An 18,529-nucleotide genomic window follows, 5' to 3' on the forward strand; every position below is an offset into this window, starting at 1 on the left:
CATTTTAAGCGACAACAGTCACACATTCAGTGCCAGAATCTCGATAGTTGGGTTCTCTATTCGTAGGCGCTTTTTGGTACATACGCATTTTCACATTGTAATCAATGGTAATGTCATTTGATATTTGCCAGTCGTTTTTCGGTGATGGAAAACATCGTGAGGAAACCGGACTAATCCAGACGGCAGTCGCTTTCGTAAAAACTAGTGTCTACGCCAAATCTTGGGGTTAGTTATCAAAGCGGACCGCAGCGGAATGCCGGGATAACGCAAGAAGGGTGATGATGAATCAGTGATACTGCTTTTTGCTTCATATAGATTTTCCTTTGTTATGGGCTACGCTTGAAAAGCGTACCTCGCTCTGGAAGCAATAGTTATTTGTTTTACAAGGGGGCAAAGTAGTTGTTTAACCGCACGTGCCAATTGATAACTGAGCAAGCGAAAGATTCCAATATTTATCAAAAAGTGGAATCTTGAGCGTTGCGAGGGTATCAAAGCACGAAGGTTAAACAAACTTTGCCACCGAGTGAAACACAAAATTTTTCACCACACCAACACGAACAAAATACTGACTATAAAACATCAAAATAAATCAAATTCATCAATAATAAATTTCATTTATTTTCACCTCACAAAGAACATGCAAACAATTTGAACTAAAATTAGAACAGCTTAGTTTTATTATTCTTTGTGAGAGACTGGAATTTATTCAATATTTATGATTCAAAATCATCATTTATAGGTAAAATCTAGCAGCCAGATTAAGACATCGAGTTAAAATTTGTATGAAATTACTTTGCCCCTTGTGGATAAAATGCAATTTTGCTATCTGTTTTCGAATAGCACAGAAAGCCTTTACCAGTTAATGTGGTGAAAATTCATTTTTGAATCTCGGCCATTCGATTTCGTGAAATTCGTTCAATAATATCTCCACTTACTAGCGATTTAAATTCTACTAACAGAATCGAAAACGAGTGGTCATTACCACTAGTTTTAAAATTACTAGCCGTCCTTTTTCAAGAATAGCATTACGTCGTTTTCCACAAACTTTCGAACGGCGAATTCGTGCGTTCGAAATTTAAAAATCGATCCCCAGCGCGCTACGATCTTGAGCGAAATAATTAAGGAAAATCCGTATAAAGCAAAAATCACCCACCTACCAACGTTTGGATAGTAGCCTAACGTTTTCCCTTCTCATATTTTCCTACATAATATACCTAGTCGTTTGCATCGCATTGAAATAAAACTTGTTTTCACTAAACCCCTAAAGGAAAACGGCTTAGACCGCGTTTCACTAGGTTTAGATTCACGTTACTGAGGAAGAATTTTGAAAGGAAAATTCTACTTTAGCACGGACATACTGAACAATGTTCTACTTTACTGCATTCACCTTGTGCCGAATTAGTTTTAGGTGCCACTTCTACCTATTCCTAGAAAATGTACTGAATATTGAAAGAACGCCTGTTGAATTAAATAAAGCAAAGCCACAACAACACAACGTATTCAATTCATTGTAATGAATTATACTTTTAGGATCATATTAAATTGAGAAAAGAAGAGGTGTGAGAGGAGTTACATGGTTCTATGGCATGTATTTAACATTCCAAAAAGAACACTTAAACGACATAATATACTTCCAAGTGCCATCTATGGTCGAGCGACGGAACTTTGTAGTTTGCTCGCACGACTACTAACGAACTCGCAGCGTTCAAGAAGCTTCAGGACTCCAGTCCGAAATGTTCCAGATACGTGGTCCTACCAGCTGTTCGTATCGATTTCCACAGTGCCCGCAGGCAAAGTCACTGCAACCGCCACGGTCGCGGCCCAGCCTTTAAAACACGATGAAATAATACACAGATACGCTCAAACCAAAAATGTTTAGTTTACTTTACGTAACAAAAAATTGTAAAAGGAACAGAGTTTAAAATATCGACCGGTGTCAAGTTTAAGGTTATGTTATGTGTTTTTAAATACAAGTTTGTGGTTATGTAAACAAAAATAATGGAGCAGCTGAGAAGTGGTTTGCACCGGCGGAATTTTATAAGCACTCACGCTGACGATATCCCTATGGATACCATCCGATTGGTGTCGCCTATAAATAGGCTTGCGTTATTTCAGGGAAACTTTGTTCATGATGATGAAGATGATTTCCTTGAGAAGTAAGTAGTAGGAAAGGTGTAATTATGATTTGTATATTTTAAAAATGTTCGTTCTCGTCCTCGTAATAAATCATAACGTAAGCACATGCCTGCGAGGATTTACTAAAACACTATTTATGTACACAATTATTTATACATTCTCTAGGTTAACTTTGGTGCTTGATTATGAAAAATATATTTGGCAATCACGTCATATGTATAAACAAACTAAAATCATTATTTTATTCTTATAAAGTTTCCAGTTATTTTATTGTATTTGTTATAGTCGTAAATCGTCATAATAATATTTATAATCTACTACCTACCTATTTACATATTTATTTTATCAGAGAAGGTACTTTGGATTAGCATTTTTTTAAAAAAGGAAAGGAAAAGTTTAAAGTAATGTTAATAATGTTGAATAATAACATGCATAATATTACAGTCCACATATATTAGTAGGCAATAAATTTAAGGTAGACTAATAAAAACGAGTTTTCATGATTAAACTACCGTCCCAATAATTTCAAATCCCTTCATACTTAATCTAACAAAGTTAATTTTCATAACTCATTACAGTCATAAACCCGCTTATTAGTTATAATACTGCAATATTATTTTAATAGCCCCATATTCATTAAAAAAATATTTTCCTCAAGGAAACTACCTCATACTCCTTAGTTCCGCTACTCAACAACAGATGGCGCTACAAGTCTCACCTTGTCCACAGGCCGAGTAAATTCAAGACCAAGGTGATAATCGGCTCACTAGCGCTCCTATTAGTGATCGCGGCGTTCTGCGGATTCATCATCAGCAACACCAACGTGAAGAAACAGACCTCGGAACCTCCGGACCCGGTGGAGCCGCTCAAACCTTCGGCATCGTGGCTTCATGTGTTTAAGAAGGCGGCTGTGTGCACTGATGCGCCGCCTTGTTCGGAAATAGGAAGGTGAGTTTATCATCAATTTTAATTATCTCAGGACGTACAGTTTTGTTGAAAAATAGGGATGACACATTTCTCTAAAGAAAATAGTTACTTTAATAGCAAGATCCTTGAGTCGCCAAACCATCCTAAGTAATAGCTTGAGATAAGAAAATAAGTTAGAGAGACATTCAAGCGCATTTGCAAGTTTAATCACATTTGGGCCTTAAGAATATTGCAAACTTGAGCCTTTAAATCGCTCCGGCGAGCCGTCGCGATTTAACTTACTCTCGTTAGCAATATTCAACTTCCGCCCCATGTTGTACAATGTACTATTATCGACCCAGAAATAGGCACAGAATTGTCAGTTGATTGTCAATGTCACTGTGGTGAAATAGGCCACGGAGTTGTGGAACTGTGAGTGTCAATGGGTTACCAGTTACCAACAAACGACTATCTACTGTTTTTAACCCCCGACGCAAAAACGACGGGGTGTTATAAGTTTGACGTGTCTGTGTGTGTGTGTCTGTCTGTCTGTTTGTCTGTCTGTCTGTCTTTGTGTGTGTGTCTGTCTGTGGCATCGTAGCTCCCGAACGGATGAACCGATTTCGATTTAGTTTTTTTTTGTTTCAAAGCTGAGTTAGTCGGTTTTTTCAAAATTTTAATTAAGTACCCGTAAATTAGTAGACGTTTTAAATACCAAATATGTCATGTAACCTTGTCATGGTATCTATATTATATAGCTTTAACCTCATTTTTATTTTTGTTTAATCGAGTAATTCTTTTATCAATGACGATATTTACCTATACCTACAGTTCAGAAACTGCTAGAACCGGCTATTGATTATTGCTTAACCTACATTCAATAAAATAAAATGAAATATTTGTTGTAATAACAGAAGTTATTACTAAACCTATTGTGCAGTCGGCTACTAACAGATGTAGGTACATATATACCTACTTGTATAATTGCTGCATTGTAAAGCCTAACCACAAATATATTATGACTACGAGCCATGTCGCAGAATTTTATTAGAACTATTTTCATAGTATAACTGAACTGTCACCTTATCAGGCAGGCAAGTATGGTCGCGTGATAAATGATAAAACATCAGGATCAAACAACAACACCCTATCGCGCTATTTCTACTATTTAGACGGCCTGTAGGCCTAGCAAATGATTGCCGCGGGAGTATGTCGCCGCGAGATAGATCACACGTCTCCTTCTAACTGTATTAATGACATAAGGACGGGTAGTCTATCTCGCGGCGACATACTCCCGCGGCAATCATGTGCTAGGCCTACTGGTCCCGTAGCCGAATGGCATTTCTGCGACGCGAAACGAAAACGAAACGCCGCGAAAGGTAGTCTAGCTCTATCGCGCCAATACGCAAGAGCGATAGAGATAGATATCTACGAGCGTTTCGTTTCATGAGCGTTTCGTAAGCGTTTTGTGCCATTCGGCTACGTAATGTTTTATCATTTATCGCGCGACCATGCTTGCCTGCCTGAATAACAGGAACAGCGCCCTCTTGACAACAGTCATATATATTATTTTCTGGTCAGGTTTTAATAAAGTGAATGGATAGGTACAGTCAGCTGCAGAGAAAAGTAGACTCCCTTACAAATTTATAAACAAGGGGGTCTACTTTTCTCTGCATCTGCCTGTACCTACATACATACATCTTATTCGTACATCTTATTGTAGTCGACTGTACCGATAAGTGTGATGACATTTTTTTATGAGATAGCATACCTACGCCCGCCGTTGTCTTTGTCCACGTATTATGATGACATACGAAGGCACACTCATCACATCATATCATAAATGACGTCCACTGCTGGCCATGCTAGTCATTATCTAGGTACGTCACCCTCATACATCGCTCCTTACAAATCTTATAATTTAAAACATATCGTAGGGCCATAAAAGCTTTTCGGTGAAAGAAAACCTCGTGAGGAAACCAGACTAATCCCAATAAGGCCTAGTTACCCTTCGGGGTGGAAGGTCAGATGACAGTCGCTTTCGTAAAAACTAGTGCCTACGCCAAATCTTGGGATTAGTTGTCAAAGCGGACCTCAGACTCCCATGAGCCGCGGCGAATGCCGGGATAACGCAAGAAGGATGATGATGATGTGGGGCCATAAAATGTTGATGTATGTTAAATTGGTTATATTTATGTGCCTATATACCTAGATATGAAGGGCCATATGTACTGAAAAACGTCGTACGATATACGTGCGAAGAGGAAATTCGTAACTCGTGTCGATTTAAAACACAGCTCTTAAATACTTAAAACAAATAATAGTTATGTGTTATACAAGGGGGCAAAGTTGTATTTTAACGCCGAGTGTGGAATTGAAAAACGAGCAAGTGAAAGGATTCTATAGTTGAACCACGAACGAAGCGAGTGGTTCGAGAATAGAATCCTGAACTTGCGAGTTTTTTAACACACGAGAAGTAAAATACATTTGCACCCGAGTGTAACACAACTTTTCCCCTCACTATAGCGAGGAAACTACAACGCAAAAAATGCGTTTATCACTGCTTCCAGTGTTCCACAGGTGGTAAATCATCTTTATTACTAGATTCACCTACTTTTATCAATTTTAAAGAAGTTAATTTGACTTTATTCAAGGTCAAATTACTTTACCCACTAGTAGATAAAATGCGTTTTTACCCGCTGGTATTAAAGGACAAAACACATGTTTCCGAGCTAGTGAGGGGAAAAATAATGTTTTTTGCTTGAGCACAAGAGGAGTACTATAATTATGCTTCTAGTAGGTATCAAGGTTAAAATACCTTCGTCAGAATTGGTTGGACGTTGACGATCGGTTGTAGGTAATGAAACTATAGTACAGGATGTCATTATAAGCACGCACGAAGGGATCATAACTAAACTAGATAATATTTTGCCAATATCTTGCTACCTCCAACCCTCGAGGGGTAGCTTTTAGGTATACAAGGTGCTCGCGAGGAACCCGCATAACTTGAACCACGCGTTTCTGAGGCCAAAAGAAAGAAAAAATGTTATATGAATTTTAAAAATTTTCGCAAAAAAAATTTTTTTTTGTTTTTTTTTACTTTTTTGGACGTATTTTCACTTATAAAGTAATTTTTATCCATGAAGTCAGCAATTAAAATGAGTTCCTTAATTTATTTTTCTAAAAACCAAATTTTTTGGAAGTTTTTCTTGTTACATTTTGACATCTATCAATGACTACTGTGAGACTATGCTCCACAACTGCGCATCAGCGCCGTTAAGAAGACCTTTTCTGAGTAACAAATGTAACAATACGGAAGTTTTTTTTTTAATTGGCAATAACTCTGAAACTAGACGAAATCTAGAAAAGTTTATATGACATTTTAGTCTTAAAATGTGACCAAGTATATGCCATTAAAGTTATATGGGTTCCTCGCGAGCACCTTGTATAGGCTTAATACTCAATAGCATCTTATCTTATCTTATTTTGAGTTAGCGATACGAATTTTTATACCTATTTATATTTAGTGAATGTTATCGTGTTTGAAAAAAACACATTTTGAGGTTAGAGAAACTACTAAGTATATACCTAAGCCTTCTACACAAGAAATACATACATATTAGACTTATAAAATCAGCTTAGCTACGCAATGCGTGATCTTGTTAAAGAGATTGAGTACGTAGGCTGTGGAGTGTCGGTTACATAGTACATATTAGCATACTGATACATATTAATATACCGACAAGTTCACATGTTGATGTTTTGTGGTCATTTATATGCCTACAGCATGCTTTACTAAACTTCTTTTTAGGGTTCCGTAGTCAACTAGGAACCCTTATAGTTTCGCCATGTCTGTCTGTCCGTCCGTCCGTCCGTCCGTCCGTCCGTCCGTCCGTCCGTCCGTCCGTCCGTCCGCGGATAATCTCAGTAACCAGTAGCACTAGAAAGCTGAAATTTGGTACCAATATGTATATCAATCACGCCAACAAAGTGCAAAAATAAAAAATGGAAAAAAATGTTTTATTAGGGTACCCCCCCCCCCTACATGTAAAGTGGGGGCTGATATTTTTTTTCATTCTAACCCCAACTTGTGATATATTGTTGGATAGGTATTTAAAAATGAATAAGGGTTTACTAAGATCGTTTTTTGATAATATTAATATTTTCGGAAATAATCGCTCCTAAAGGAAAAAAGTGCGTCCCCCCCCCCCCCACCCTTCTAACTTTTGAACCATAAGTTTAAAAAATATGAAAAAATCACAAAAGTAGAACATTATAAAGACTTTCTAGGAAAATTGTTTTGAACTTGATAGGTTCAGTAGTTTTTGAGAAAAATACGGAAAACTACGGAACCCTACACTGAGCGTGGCCCGACACGCTCTTGGCCGGTTTTTTGTTTACCAAAGGATTATACATAACTTTGATAAGGTCATCCCATCTTCCTTTAATGCCTTCCTACTTACTTACATTATCATAATTTATTTTACATAAGTATATAAGAGGTTTATTTTTAAACCCTCGTGGGTGATGTCTGAGCAAACAAATGATTTAAAATATTTACTGAATATTGAATCTTGAACGTTGAGAGGATTCCAAGATTTCCAAGGGTTAAAAAACCCTAATTGGCCAATGGAAACACAAAAAATAGTCACCATACCAACGCGAGGAAAATACTGATAAACATTAAACACAATCAAATTTAAATGAACGACATTCAATATTTACATACATACACAAACTCACGCCTGTATTCACAAAGAAGAAGAAAGAAGAAATTAGTGCCATTATTATCAACTTAAAAACAATTCAGCCACACAACGTGAGCATTACGTAATAATATATACAAACTTGTTGCCTGATTCGAAAAATTAATATCAGATGTCACACTGATTTGTAAGTGTCAAAAGCGACGTGCTTGACTGAAGACCTTGCTAAAACCTTTATAAACATTGTTCGAATCGGATAGTTTGCCATATCGTATTATGTACCTAAATAAAATGCAAACTTTTATCATTTTAGAAAAACATTTTGTCAGTCAGTGGACTCAGTAGCTTGAAAAGGAAACCCGTGAAAAGTTAAGAAAAATAATATTTTTTCAGTCGATTGCTACAAAATAAAACCTTTAAAAAAAGGAACATTCTGTGGCATACAAAGTTTATGTTTAGCCGGGAAAATGCATTTAAAATTTGTTTGCATTTTATTAAGATTTTAGGTCCTGTTTTCGATAATTTTGTGACATGTTTTTATTGATAGTACCTACGCAAGTTTATACATATGTAGATAATGATTTCGTTGATCTCCCTGCTAATTAATCATCCTGTATACAAACGTCTTATTTTTAAAATAATCTAGGCCGACGATTGAGTAACCGCCAACCAATGTTTTTTTTTTATAAATACCCGACGGGACATAAAATCTTAATTTAAAATAATTATGCTAAGTTATGTGAACGTGACTTCGGAAATATTGAGGTGTTTATAATTCTTAATGTGGTGTGACACACCGGTGCACACAGGTACATAACGTGACTACATACTCACATACGCATTTATAAACAAACTCTTTCATAACCGGGTCGCCGGCTGCATCGACCAATCGCGAGGCTTCATCGTTATCGACGCGCATGCGGTCAGTGACGTGGCGCGCGACAGTATATAAGCGCCCACCTCCACCCGCACCGAACATTCAAGCCAGAATATCCAAGCAAACAACGTTGCGCACGCAACCAGTGTATTACCTAACTCAAAACAAAAGAAAAATCCACATCGCAACCATGTCTGAAGCCTTCTTCGACGAGTACGACCACTACAACTTCGAGCAAGACAAACACATCTTCTCCGGACACAGCGGCAAGCAGCGATCGAAGCGCGAGGTGAGCGAGCACCAGAACCACTTCGACCCGTCCGGACATTCTAGAAAGATCGTCACGAAGCTAGCAAACACAGAGAAAAACAAGAAGGGCAGCAAGCACTGAACATTCCGGATCAATAAACGACTTTGGCTTGTTATTGGGACGTCGATATGCAGAACGAATGGAGAACGTTAAGGCGGATACCCGAGGACAGCTCGGGTAGGCCTCGTCGAGATCAGAGGAGCATCCTTGGCGCTTCCTGCCCATGCAGGAGCGCTTCTTCGCCAGCGGCAGCCAGCGAGGTCATCGGACGAGCCCGGCCCAGGGCCCAAGGCCACCGGTAAATCTATTTTGGACACACCACCGTTCCCAGATCTGATCTCAAACTAAATCCGAGCTTGTTGTAGAGCTCATCTTGCTGTGTTATTAATTCCTAGTTAGTTTATTACTTTAAATTTTGCGTTTTCTCCCTGTATATGTTTGGGGTAGAGGATGCTCAAAGGACTGTAATAATAATTTAAGGTTTAATAAAGATTTAATTTACGATTAGTCTGTTGTTTTTTTGGCCGGAAAATGTGCGAGGTCGTTGTCTGCTCTTTGTTATGTTTTTATCCGCCTACGCCTAGCTGTTTATACACAAAAACAACCTTGAAGCGGCGGGCGAGTCTCTGGCCTTGCCGCTATCAGTAGATATTGTATTATTCTGCGCCGTAGCTATAGCTACATCACGCGATGATAACATAACAAAGAGTGGCTTACATACTTAACCTACAGGTCAGTTTATTGTCTAGGACCTAGACTCTAGGTTATATGTGGGCGCAAGGGCGATCAATAAAGCGCCCGGAATCAATAGTGCAGCGATGCAGATTACCCTACTGAGTGAAATAGGAGACTTGTTGCCAACTTTGTTGTGATTGCCAAGTTGCTTAGCATGAATTAAAACCGAAATAAATTACACATATGAAAGAAAAAGTGACCAAGTCCTCTGGTGCCTGAGGCTGGAGATGGCGATTGGAGAGTACGCTGGTTCGTTTCCAGCCTCAGGCACCAGAGGACTTGGTCACTTTTTCTTTCATATGTGTAATTTATTTCGGTTTTAATTTATATACATAGTAGTGTGACTACTTTAAGACAGCACAAGTTGAAATATTTTCAATAGATTATAATTTAACTTGTTGTGTTCATTAGAATTGCTTAGCATGACTATTCATTGCTATTATTTGTGGACTCGTTCTACTAGATTTTAGGAAAATAGGGAATAGGTTCCTCTTTTATTTAGGTAAGAATAAAATATGAATTATAATTTTAGTAAAATTATTGATGTCTTTTAAAATAGGTTTGTATATATACACCCTGTTTTTATTGATTTCCGTTAACTTTAAGGGAAGGTTCTTTAGATCAAATACAATTAATTTGTCTAAGAAACTAGCGTCTTCACTCTTACGGTTATCGAGTTAATAAAAAAATAACGATAATTACTGAACACGTGTGAGACAGCCTTTACCAATTCCTAATGTTATTTGTTTTGATATGTGCAGTCAATTACTTGACACTAACTTATATACTTACTCATATACAAACAGCCTATGTTCATTTTAATAATAACTAAATATTTAGTAACATCGAAAGCATCTGAGATACCCGACCGCTTAATAATAGTTATTTGTTATACAAGGGAGCAAAGTTGTATTTTAACGCCGTGTGGAATTGAAAAACGAGCAAGTGAAAGGATTCTATAGTTGAACCACGAGCGAAGCGAGTGGTTCGAGAATAGAATCCTGAACTTGCGGGTTTTTTAACACACGAGAAGTAAAATACATTTGCACCCGAGTGTAACACAAAACTTTTCCCCTCACTATAGCGAGGAAACTACAACGCAAAAAAATGAATTTTACACTGCTTCCAGTAGTTCCACAGGTGGTAAATCATCTTTATTACTAGATTCACCAACTTTTATCAATTTTAAAGCAGTTCATTTGATTTTATTCAAGGTCAAATTACTTTACCCACTAGTGGATAAAATGCGTTTTTACCCGCTGGTATTAAAGGACAAAACACGTGTTTCCGAGCTAGTGAGGGGAAAAATACATTAATTATTACCCTTGCGATTACAAAAATTATGTAGGTCTTGTCGTTAATTACTTTGCCGGATCACAGGTAACGCAGGAGATAAAATTCATCACCAATATCGAGACGAATGTCTTTAGTTCATCTAGATATACAACCTGTTTTTATTGAATTCCATTAACTTTAAGGGAAGATTCTTTAGTTATCTAAAATACAATCAATTTCTCTAAACTGTCCTCTTAACTCTTACGGTTATCAAATTATTAAAAAAATAAATTTAATTACTGAACACGTGTGTTGCATCCTTTACCACTTCCTAATGTTATTTGTTTTGACATGAGCCGTCAAATACTTGACAATGTCTTTAATGTTATGATTAAGGTCCTCTCATACTAATTAATTCATTTATTATGTATGAACACGAAAAAAAAAAATTTTTTCGAATTTAACAAGAAGCGATATACACGGTGGTTCCTGATGATGAACCTAACTGCGTGTCGAATTTAACGGAAAACAAAAAAAAACACGGTGTAGAAACAACTCATATTATTCGAACAATACAGTTTTACCTCGTCAAATATTAAAATATAAACTATCCCTACGTTTTCAAAACAATGTAGGTACACATCGAAGTTATTCGTTAATAACAAATAGAGTCTGGCTAGCCAAATATTGTTGACAGATATTTCCTTGTGGTATCACCAATTGTCTATGGTTTAAAAAAAAGGCTAAAAGTCTGCTGTCAATTTATGTCACTTATTCAAATTGTTCGCGGGTTATTAAGGGTAAATCTTAAATATTATAACAATGACGATACCAAGCGAGGTCCGCAATTTGCTGTTTAAGCTAATAAATAATTACAACCAAGAGCGAAGTCGACGTGAAGCGGCATATAATGAAAAACTGCAATGTTTACAAGTCGTAAACAATATAGTAGGTTGGTGCTCTATTATTATTTTGATACTTTAAGTACTAGTTCTAACATTTGCCTATAACTTTGATTAAGTATGTGAATATAATAAAACTTAAATTTCATAAACAGGAAAAGAGTGTAAAGACAAGGAGAAACTCGAAGCTCTGGAAAGCATTAATAAAATAAAAATATTGGAACGTAACGACTTACGAAAAACCAATATTTAGAAGAAATCAGTGAAGTGACTGGTCAGTAGTAATTTGATATAAAAATATAAAAAATAAAATAAATAATATAATTTAGCCTATATACGTTCCACTGCTGGGCACAGGCCTCCTCTCATGTCTGAGACGGTTCGGGCTATATAGTCTCCACGCTAGCCCAACGCGGGTTGGAGACTTCACATAAATCTTTGAATTTCACGATGTTTTCCTTCACCGTAAAGCTAGTGGTACATATTAAATGATATTTCGTACGTAAGTTCCCAAAAACTCATTGGTACGAGCCAGGATTTGAACCCGCGACCTCCGGATTGAAAGTCGGGCGTCATATCCACTCGGCCACCACTAAATACAAAATACAAAATCATTTATTCAGCAAATAGGCCACGGGGGCACTTTTACATGTCAACATTACAGAGTATTCATTAAAGTTAAACAAATGAAATTAATAGAAATATTAACTAAAAATATTAATCATAAGCAAAGTAGCTATACACTGATATAGAATTAGAGATGTATAAAGTCTCTAAATGTCATATTATTACTAACTATAATCAATACATAAAGAAAGTGCAAACAGATACAAAGATAAAAGAAATCTATAATACTTCAATAGTTGTAAAAGACTGAATATTACAAGTAAAAATATTATACTTAATCAAATAATCCATGGAGATGTATAGCGTCTCCAAGAGTCAAATTTTATAAAATTAAAATATTTAAAAGTAAAAACCTTTGTCAAATAATACAAAAAAAAAATACAGAAAATGAACAGCTAAATTACACATTTCAAGAGATGTACAAGTCTCTAGTTGTCAATCATTAAAGAACAAATCAAGTTTACAAATAAGGGCCAATCAAGGTTACAAATTAAGTTTAAAAATATAATCAAAATCTCAGAGATGTATAAGGTCTCTAAGTGTCCAAAAAACTAACATTAACTTAATCAAACGACAACAAGGTCATTAAAGTAAGGAATCTATTTTAAAATAAAATATAATCAAAATCTCAGAGATGTATAAAGTCTCTATTGTCTCTAAGTGTCCAAAAGCTAAAATTAACTAAATTAAACGACAACGTGATGGTCTCTAGTGTCATCCTTAAGACATTACTTACTTAAGTTTAATTCTTACAAGAACCGAATGTAGTGTCTCGCAATCCGCTCAAAAGTAAAGTTAAATAATCTAACAAAACATGTGGCCCAGGTAAGCTTGAACAGACCAGTCTCCACAAACAGCACCCGTTCACGAGTATGACGCGTATCTCAGCCATCGCCTCCCTCAACCTCCATTCGGGAAGGTGGCGACCCGATCAACACGCCACCGTAAGCAAAGACTTTTAAGCGAGCATGACATGTTCAAGCTAACAGCAAATTGACAAAAGAAAAATCGACACAGTGAAACACGACATTAAGCTTGTAGGTGACATTAAAGAGGGCAACAATGCCTAGTATAGCTATACATAACTAATTACATGCTCAACGTGACTTAGAGATGTAAAGGTCTCTAAGGGTCAGTGTACTATCATACTTTAAATAAATTTTATATTACTACGCTATATAATGAAAACAAAAATCTTAGAGGTGTATAAGGTCTCTAAGCGTCCTACTAACATAACTAATGATACAATACAATCACATGAGAAAAATTACGCTGTGTCATTTTTACTGGATACTAGTACGGTTGTATTACAAACTTCTGCTACCATAATCAAGCTACTGGCTTAAAGGCATTTTTATCATCTATAAAATCATTTACCGTATAGTAAGCTTTACCTAGCAAACAGCGCTTAACATGTGACTTAAATTTGCCGAGTGGCAAGTTCACTACATCAATGGGGATTTTGTTATAAAAACGTGTACAGTTCCCAATGAAAGACGTACTAACCTTACGGAGACGGTGGAAGGGCACGGCAAGTTTATGTTTGTTTCTAGTGTTATAGTTATGGATATCACTGTTAAGCTTGTATTCATGGATGTTTTTCCTAGCATACATAATATTCTCAAGTATGTACTGAGAGGCAACGGTAAGAATGTTCACCTCTTTGAATTTCTCTCTTAGGGAAGCTCGAGCGCCCAGTCCATATATGGAACGTACAGCTCGCTTTTGCAGCACAAATATCGTCTGAATATCTGCGGCTTTACCCCATAACAGAATTCCATACGACATAACACTATGGAAGTAACCAAAGTATACCAGCCTGGCCGTCTCTACGTTTGTTAGCTGTCTGATTCTCCTTACTGCGTAGGCAGCTGAACTAAGTTTGTTAGCTAAAGTAGCAATATGTGCGTGCCATTGCAGTTTTGAGTCTAAAGTGACTCCCAGGAAAACAGTTTGGTCTTCAAACTCCAGCGTATCACCTTTTATTTGGATTTTGCTGTTATTTATCTGCTTGACGTTAGGTAACGCAAACTTGATGCATTTGGTTTTCTTGGCGTTCAAAAGTAGATTGTTTGCCGTAAACCAGTTAACTATAGTTGATAGGGCATCATTAATACTGTCGAAGCTATTTTCCTTCCTGTTCACTTTGAATATAAGAGAAGTGTCATCCGCAAATAACACTATATCATGTCTGCCTTTAACAAGAGTGGGTAGGTCATTAATATATACTAAAAAGAGGAAGGGACCAAGAATTGAACCTTGAGGCACTCCGAGGGCTACCGGGGACCCCGCCGAATGAGTTCCATTAATAACTACTCTCTGAGTCCTATCCGACAGATATGATGAGACTAAGTCGAGGGCACCGGCTTTTATCCCGTAGTGGCTTAATTTTCGTTTTAAATTTTCGTGATCTACGCAATCAAATGCCTTGGACAGATCACAGAAAATTCCATGGTCCACTGCTTATATGGCAATAAAAATATAAAATATATATAAAAATATCTTGGTGAAACATGTCTATACATGAGCGGCAAAAATGTCGATAGTGCATTCCCCATTACTGCTTGTAATACACGTTAATTATTAATATTTAAATGCCAATAACCATCGTAAAACTTTTAGGTTAATACGTCAAATGATAACAAATTTCTATTGATTTTCAATATAAGTGTGCACAGAAAACAAAAATATTTTCTAGTATCAAAACTATATCTCCTACTATACCAAGTGTGACCAGCCCAAGATTTTTTGAATTTCCCGCCAAAAGTTGGGGCAATATTTCATTAGCCACACTCTAGTACGTGTCACAAAACGTGACTGAAACTGTTAACGATTTCAAAACCATAAAAATCTAATACACAATCATGCTTTATCGTAAAACTGATATTAATATGGTTTCACGTTAGGTAGTTAATATAAGCCTGTTAGTATAAACGGCTTATATAACAAATAAAACGGCGACTTGTAGTACATCGATATAATATTATTATAAATCGATATATTATGTTTTTTTTTTATTATGTTATTGAATTTCTTGTAATTTGACATATTTGTGTAACTTGACGATCCGCTACCGGAGATAATACTTAAACATTAATTAGATATTGTTAAATCGTTTATTTTTAGAACTAGGTATTATGAAATTATTTATATTATTGTATTTGACGATCGTAATATGAATTCTTGTAGATTGACATGCAATTTATACTGTAATTTGTATTATGAAATAAATGAATCTGAATCTGAATCTGTATCATATGTAGGTAAATATATTATGTATTGAAATTAAAATGTTACCTGTAAGGTACAGCGGGGCAAATCTTTACTGGGGGCAATTGTAACGCATCCATTTTTTTCCATTATTACACTCTGATGTTGAGTTCTACATGTATCCACTCTATATTTAATAATGAAAACATTGTAAAACATGTAAAAAATGGACTAGTTAAATTTGTCCCCCAGTCGAGATTTGTCCCGCTGTACCTTATGTTTTAACAACTTTCAATAAGTATAATTAATTTTTCAATGTACGCCCTCATTATTGTCATTGGCTTTGATGGACACTCTCTTAGAAATAACTTTAAAGTGTAGGTACCTTATGAAAATTAAAAGATACAAATAAGTACTAAGTTATAATTATTTGAAAAGTTACTGAACATGTATTATGACATGAATATGTATAAGTTACTGAATATGTTGATGAGTTTTCAGAGTGCCTACAGTTTTATTTATTCCTCCTGTTGCAGGAAATAGGTACATAGATATAAACTCACGCCTGTATTCCCAAAAATGGTAGGCAGATCACTTAATACTGCTCAAGTTTCAGGTGCCAGTCTCAACAATTACGGGTTTGAAAGACAACTTTTCATTGCGATATACGACATACGTTATCTTAAGATTCTAAAAAAACTATCGATCGATACCATAAAATTTAGAAAAAAAGGTAGGTAGCAAGACGGGGGTCTTGCTACCTACCTTTTTCTCTAAATTTTATTAAGAGCAACTGTCTATATTAAGACCGATGAAACCATCTGTCTACGTGTGGGGTTGTCAATTTAAAACTCTTACATAATCGTTATTCACATCAATCAGCATTAGAAGAAACAATCGTTGCTTGATCTAAATAGTCCTGACGAGTTTATTTTAAAACATGAATGCATTATTAGCACCGTCTATGAAAGAGTGGCGTACCTTGTAGCAAAAAAATGGCCGTCGAGCCGAAGTAGCTAATATGCAGACATACAATATTCCCAAAGTTTCATCCTTATTAAAATTAGGAAAGTCTCTGGCGGCTCAGGAGCCCAGTCTCTTAATATTCAAATCCTTCAGCACTGGAAGGGTTTGTCAGTTTTCGTTAACATAACCTGATAGGTACTATCAGCTGCAAAAGAGCATGGCGAATTTATCAATGAATTCATTCATAATTTGCCTACTCAAAAAAAGTGGTCGACATCCGGAAAATTTCAAGTCTCAAGTAGATAATAATAGTTCATGACCGGGACAATTGGCGTACTAGAACGTATACCTATGCTCAGTAGTGGGCGATAAAGAGCTGATACGATGATGATGATAATGACGCTAAAAAGTATATGTTTTTATGTGCTAATGATATACATGCTATTATATGTGCTATGTGTTTCAATTAAAATTAGATGTATACATGTAATTTTAATTGAAACACATAGTAGGGCATTTTAGAATTTGGGTCCCCAAATTAGCGACTCGCTGTCAGTTTTGTGACGACAATTAAGCATAAAATATGTCTAAAAATCTACTTTTTTCACATTCTGAATGTAGATTATCGCTTAAAGTTTATGTGACTAACACAAAAACAATATATTTATTAAAATTTCATGGTTAGTTATCGTCACAAAACTGACAGTGAGTTATTTTTTAACACGCTTTTATTAGGTCGTCGTGTATGTAACTAACTATGTAATGGAATCTGCGGAGGCTAATTTAACCATCTTCCAAGGATCGTAGCGTAATGAAAATTGGCAGCTGTATGTAGTTCTGATGACAATACAATAATATGATACTGTTGAACTGATCTGATGATGGAGCCGGAAGATATGAACTGGAACTACATGATGGAACATCGTATCATAGCTGTTTTTGGGTTTCTTAGAAAAGTCTTGTAATGAACTTTGACTACGATTAGGTTTCAAGGTCTGATGATGGAGCCGGAAGACATGAACTGGAACTACATGATGGAACATCGTATCATAGCTGTTTTTGGGTTTCTTAGAAAAGTCTTGTAATAAACTTTGACTACGATTAGGTTTCAAGGTCTGATGATGGAGCCGGAAGATATGAACTGGAACTACATGATGGAACATCGTATCATAGCAGTTTTTGGGTTTCTTAAAAAAGTCTTGTAATGAACTTTGACTACGATTAGGTTTCAAGGTCTGATGATGAAGCTGGAAGATATGACCTGGAACTACATGATGGAACATCGTATCATAGCTGTTTTTGGGTTTCTAAGAAAAGTCTTGTAATAAACATTGACTACGATTAGGTTTCAAGGTCTGATGATGAAGCTGGAAGATATGACCTGGAACTACATGATGGAACATCGTATCATAGCTGTTTTTGGGTTTCTTAGAAAAGTATTGTAACGAACTTTGACTACGATTAGGTTTCAACTGTTTCAAGGTCTGATGATGGAGCCGGAAGATATGAACTGGAACTACATGATGGAACTTCGTATCGTAGCTGTTTTCTGGTTTCTTAGAAAAGTCTTATAATGAACTTTGACCACGACTAGGTTTCAAGGTCTGATAATGAAGCCCGAAGATTGGCACTGGCATTCCATGATGGCATATCGTATCATAGTTGTGTTTGCGCTTGTGAGAAAGGCCACGTAATGAACTTTGAACGTTACGTTTTCAACGTTATAACAAACCTATTATCGACCGAAGCGAAGCGAGGCCTAAGTTAGGTTAGGGTTTTCTTGCGACCCTTATGAGCGGAAAAAGGAAAGACCGCATAAGTATCTAAACTAAGTCAGGTAAGGGTCTTTTTTTGTGACCCTTAAATATGTAGCCCAGGT

General features: G+C 36.3%; 2 protein-coding genes across 5 annotated transcripts in view; both read left to right on the forward strand.

Moving 5' to 3' along the window:
- LOC125230677 (glutathione hydrolase 1 proenzyme-like) overlaps nucleotides 1-18,529 on the forward strand; it is a 104,600-nt gene that overhangs the window by 39,760 nt on the left and 46,311 nt on the right. For 3 of the 4 annotated variants that reach the window (XM_048135917.1, XM_048135916.1, XM_048135915.1), the window contains one exon: nucleotides 2,866-3,084. In XM_048135917.1, the coding sequence (XP_047991874.1) occupies nucleotides 2,866-3,084 (219 nt within the window). Of the gene's footprint in view, nucleotides 1-1,862; nucleotides 2,157-2,865; nucleotides 3,085-18,529 lie in introns of those variants that run through there. The other variant, XM_048135914.1, reaches the window with a different exon arrangement.
- LOC125230678 (nuclear protein 1) lies at nucleotides 8,722-9,442 on the forward strand. Its single transcript, XM_048135918.1, has one exon. It carries the CDS (start codon nucleotides 8,816-8,818, stop codon nucleotides 9,014-9,016), a length of 201 nt encoding a protein of 66 aa, XP_047991875.1. The 5' UTR covers nucleotides 8,722-8,815; the 3' UTR covers nucleotides 9,017-9,442.

The sequence above is a fragment of the Leguminivora glycinivorella genome, chromosome 10 (assembly GCF_023078275.1).
Source record: "Leguminivora glycinivorella isolate SPB_JAAS2020 chromosome 10, LegGlyc_1.1, whole genome shotgun sequence".
In the NCBI taxonomy this organism is placed as follows: Eukaryota; Metazoa; Arthropoda; class Insecta; order Lepidoptera; family Tortricidae; genus Leguminivora; species Leguminivora glycinivorella.